This window comes from Olea europaea, unplaced genomic scaffold (assembly GCF_002742605.1).
Source record: "Olea europaea var. sylvestris unplaced genomic scaffold, O_europaea_v1 scaffold4142, whole genome shotgun sequence".
Taxonomy (NCBI): Eukaryota; Viridiplantae; Streptophyta; class Magnoliopsida; order Lamiales; family Oleaceae; genus Olea; species Olea europaea.
The window spans coordinates 12,744-17,518 of NW_019261164.1; the positions used below are offsets into that span (position 1 = coordinate 12,744).

A 4,775-nucleotide genomic window follows, 5' to 3' on the forward strand; every position below is an offset into this window, starting at 1 on the left:
TTATTGAAGAATATGTAATTAAAATGAGATCAAATCACTGTTAAAGAATGAATTTTGGTGAAAAAAATGGAACTCAAACGAGGGCTTGACTGCATCTTCTTAACGGAAGTAGTTAGAAGGATCCACTAAAGGGTTTGCAAGATTGAGTTAAACAATTAGTAGCCTGCAGGCATGTAAAGCTAAAGCAGTATTTACAGATATTTCAACTCTCAAATTTTGTAACAATGACAAGAAAAAGATTGAAATCTTCAGCCTAAAAATCCAGGGAGAACGGTTGGCATATTTAGGTAAATCCAATTCTTTAATCATTCACATAGGAATCAACTTGCAAGAATAAAACACCATTGTACATATAAAATTAGATGGATATCTAATACATTATGGATAAACACAAATTAATAATGGAACAGAGTATGCACGAGTACAACACCATTTAACAGCTATCTGAACAAAAAAAGCTCGCAAACTCTTAACCGTACTCCCTCGATTTCCATGAAAACAGTAGAGTATCCGACAAGAAATCAAGATCATGTCATCTTGCACCTCGTCCCCAGCATCTCCTCATCCTTGCAGAACTCTCTCATAAGTCCCAACAACATGCTGCTCAAAAAATTATTGCCTTGACACTAGAAGAGCTTTGCCTGTTGTGTTGTTCCGCTTCTCATCATCTCACAGAACTCCTCGTAGTTGATCCTTCCATCCTATAAAATGCAGTAATATAAGGCTGGTCTATATCTAAATCGGGAAGACAGTGTGTATCTCATTTCTTGAATCAGGCATACTTACATTATCTGTATCGACTTCTGAAATTATTTCCCTGATTGTGGCCTCATCACCCATGCCGTACTCCTTCATAGCATTTTCCAGTTCATCTCTCGTAATGAAGCTGAAACGATATAATAAGGAAAGAATAAATCTACTTGTAAATTCTTTGTGTACATCTTAGATGACATTTCTATAGGTGTCAAAATCGAGGCCATTGATTGTTTCAAGTGTCGAACATATCAATGGTAAAATTTTGTGCCACGTATCAACCAGAATGTATGTGTAGCAAAACTGAATAGGAAATCAGGTGGTGTCAAATGTCTGGGATAATTTGAGGGAAGAAAGAAAAATCCCACAAGGTAGCAATAATTTCACTATATAATAAGATCAATATTGTAAACAGAAACAAGCAGAATTCTCTGCATTACTCCCATTGCAATCTTGGTGAAAATGATATGGTTTCTAAAACTTGATCCTCAAGTACAGAGTGTAGATAGAACAGAAAGTACCATAGATATTTTTTTGACTCCTTTTTCTTCATCAAACTATCTAATGTTGTTTAATCCACCTTACCAAACATCCATAAATGTGGACAAGATAAATGCACTGTCAACAGTTAGACCCTTACTTACCCACTGTTATCCTTGTCAAAATACTGAAATGCTTTATAGAGATGCTCGTCTCTTTCGAGCTTGTGTCTATGCATCGTAGCAGTTATAAATTCAAGGTAATCAATTGTCCCATTACCATCCACATCTGCCTGAGATATATAGAATAAATGTTTAAATCCAAGGAAGCAGTCATGGCAAATAAAGGTTAAACAAATTGTGTTCACATAGCTGAATGAAACTTACAGCTTCCATGAGTTGTTTTACTTCAGTTTCTGACAGTTTTGACCCAAGGCGAGCCAGTCCAGTTTTCAATTCTTCATATGTGATTGCGCCACTCTTGTCTGTGTCCATATTTGTGAACATTGCTTTGAGACCTTTAATTTCTTCTTCAGATAAATTTTGTGCAATGACCTACAGGAGTTTCCAAATGCAACAGTACATAGTAAGAGGAAAAGAACATCTACATCTAAGTTGAGCAATATTGCACATATGACTTGTTTGCAAAAATGATTAAGATTCATGACCAGAGGAAAAGTACTCTTTGAGTTTACCGTAATAAATACTCTATAGTGCTCTTTCCATGTGAAGTCAAATAACCTTTACTTTCTAATTGAGGTTGTTTCATAATAATGTTAATTTATTCCTCAAAATGGAAAATGTTTTAATATTCCGCGTGGGACCTACGTTTATCACAGAAAACCAATTTACGAACACCACATTTTGGCCCCTAGATTAATTATATAGAACATGTTTTCCAGTCTTACCTAATAATTACGCCAAATTATACCAAGATATTTTTATTGAAGCAAAGAGATTTCTATAAACTGAAAGTGGGTTCCAAATTTTATCCTTTATACATGTTTCATGTACCAATTCTAGTACTATGACAATTAAGAAACAATGCATGTTTATGTGCTTATTGAGTAGGTTTTGATTTTAATCCATCTAGATCAATTAAAGCTACATATTGAAGAAAATTGATAGTCTCGTATTTTCCAATGGAAGGAAGTCGGCAGAAAAATTCAAGAAGTACAGAATTATCAGACATGATCAGCAGGTCCAATAGATAGTTGCTCTACTAAAGGTTTATCATCACTTAAAAGTATCATATTTCTGGCTTGACAAACATAACAAAACTTGAACAAACATTCATAATTTCAATGTTCCAATTTAATTGATATAAAACGAAAGCATGAAATAATAATTTACCTTTAGTGCAAGTTTCTTGAGCTTATTCATTGCTCTGAACTGCTTCATTCTTGAGAGCACAGCACTATCAATTGGCTTATCAGGTGCTTGTCCTTTAATCCAAGGGTGCTCTATACAGACAAAAATAGATGTTCAACTTTGGGCTAGTTCGAGAAAGAAAATACATATTTCATAGCATCTTTATAAATTAATTATGAAATTGAAGAGAAATCCATAACTTCAGGGCAGTAAAAAAGATTAACTCAATAATTTAAACAACAAAAGTTCACAAAATGATAATTATTTGAATTAGAAACAAGAGACGTGATATAAACAAGAGTCATTAAGAATAAGCACTACACTCCAGTTGGCTCTTGACACGAATCAACTTATATTGGCCCCAATTTCTCATCTAGTTCTCGGGTAATTACTTTTTCATATAAGTTTTGGTTGGAATGGATATTAGCCTCAAGTTTTAACCAAAATTCAGCTGCTCGCTGGGATATCGAGGATAACTCATAAATAACGTATCATTCTTTCCATTCAGTTACTTTTTATATTCAGCATCTCTTATATCAGCACTCAACCGAGCCAATTTCCTAAGCTTGGATAAACTAATAACAGCGAAGACAATGGTCAGTTTAAGAAAATATATATCTCTATGTGATTGGAAAAGTTGATAAGGTACGCACAATACAAGTCAGAACAGAAAATCTGTCTTCATGTTCAAAAGACGTGCATAAAGATGCGAGGAATTGACACAAATTTGTATAAAAGGAAGAAGGTAACTTTACCCAGTACTTGTACAGAAGTAATCCTCTTCTTTGGATCCTTCATCAGCATTTTGCGAACAAGGTCTTTTGCACTGTTTGATATTGATGGCCATGGCTGGCTTTCAAAGTCAATTTCTTCTGTCAGTATAGCATCAAATATCCCCTTTTCGGTTTCTGCAACAAAATTACATGAAACATGTTGAGATGTTTGGATAAACTTAAAAAAGTAAGTACTTTTGCAGAAGTAAGTGTGGACTTATAGAAAATTAATTTTTTTATGAAAAAGTTTTTTTTTAAAAAAAAGGATGTAAAAAAGCTCTAACATGTATGGCCAAAAGAGTTATTTAAAAGTAAATTTTAAGCTTGGCCAAATATGTTAAGGTAAGAGAGAGTTACAGATGAAAATAAACATTGTATGGAATAACCCCATTTATCTTACCAGCCCAAAATGGAGGCACGCCACTGAGCAGGATATACAAAATAACACCTGCACTCCATATATCAATTTCCTTCCCATAGCTTCGACGTAGAACTTCAGGAGCTACATAGTATGCACTACCAACTATATCACGGTAGACCTTCCCTGTGATTTTAAAAATAAGGAATTGTTATTTTTTATGCAAATTACAAGAAAAAAAAATGTGGATAAGTGAAAGGATCATGAAAATACAAAATGTCAGAAACAAATTGGTTAAATTGCAAAACTGCACACATATAGAGGGCGTCACAATGTAGACACAAAGTGGTAAAATGGGGGCCACACTTTTTAATGATCTTAAAAATGGAAACTGCCGTTTGCACTTATTTTAACGATTAATAAGTTAACATTCTTTAATAACATGGCTATCATTCTCAGTCTTTGGCGTGAGCAGGTCTATTTACAATCAAAATTTCCCTTAGGAACTTCCACCAGAATCTGCAAATAGTTTGAATCAACGATCAGCTGCCAATTGTGTGAGTTGAACAAGCACTTAGTTCCTATTAACTAATACAAAAACTCAGAAGACACAGTAAGTCTATGAGTGAATGAGAAAACATATCAACCTTCTGAAATCAGCTGCAAAAATTGAGGTTTCAATGTCATTATATTTTCTTGTACCACTTAAATGAGGCATTCCATATTTGTAAAGCAGCATCTTGTGATGTAGAAGATCCTTGAAGCATCTTCCAATCTATTGTCAATCTCAAAGTGGAGAAAATTTCCACTGGAGTGGTGAAATTTGTATAGGTACTGGCTAAAGATCTGTTTACAATATTAGAATTGTATTCAACCACAATAATATGCTATCGCCAGATCTTAGATCACAAAACATTGAAAGAATCATAACACATACTAACGAAAATGTTTGTTATCTATGTAAACTTAGCTAAATTGTATAACTTAATTGAAATAACATTAGGTTCTAGAACTATAAAATTAGTTGAATAAAAGCCAGAA

The 4,775-nt window shown here is 33.7% G+C and overlaps 1 protein-coding gene across 1 annotated transcript; it reads right to left on the minus strand.

The window, feature by feature from the left end:
- Positions 1–260: 260 nt before the first annotated feature.
- LOC111387637 (calcium-dependent protein kinase 21-like) lies at positions 261–4,573 on the minus strand. Its single transcript, XM_023012205.1, has 8 exons — positions 4,382–4,573; positions 3,777–3,920; positions 3,359–3,511; positions 2,586–2,695; positions 1,620–1,787; positions 1,398–1,525; positions 787–886; positions 261–701 (listed from the first exon to the last, which is right to left on the minus strand). The coding sequence occupies exons 1-8, from the start codon at positions 4,419–4,421 to the stop codon at positions 627–629; spliced, it is 918 nt and encodes a 305-aa protein (XP_022867973.1). The 5' UTR covers positions 4,422–4,573; the 3' UTR covers positions 261–626.
- Between the last annotated feature and the right edge of the window lie 202 nt (positions 4,574–4,775).

Coding starts and splice junctions, on each gene's coding strand:
- LOC111387637 (XM_023012205.1), bottom strand. CDS start 4,421: ATGACATTGAAACCTCAATTTTTGCAGCTGATTTCAGAAG. Junction 1,788..2,585: donor TCAAGAAACTTGCACTAAAG/GTAAATTATTAT, acceptor AAACTCCTGTAG/GTCATTGCACAAAATTTATC. Junction 887..1,397: donor TTTGACAAGGATAACAGTGG/GTAAGTAAGGGT, acceptor ATATCGTTTCAG/CTTCATTACGAGAGATGAAC.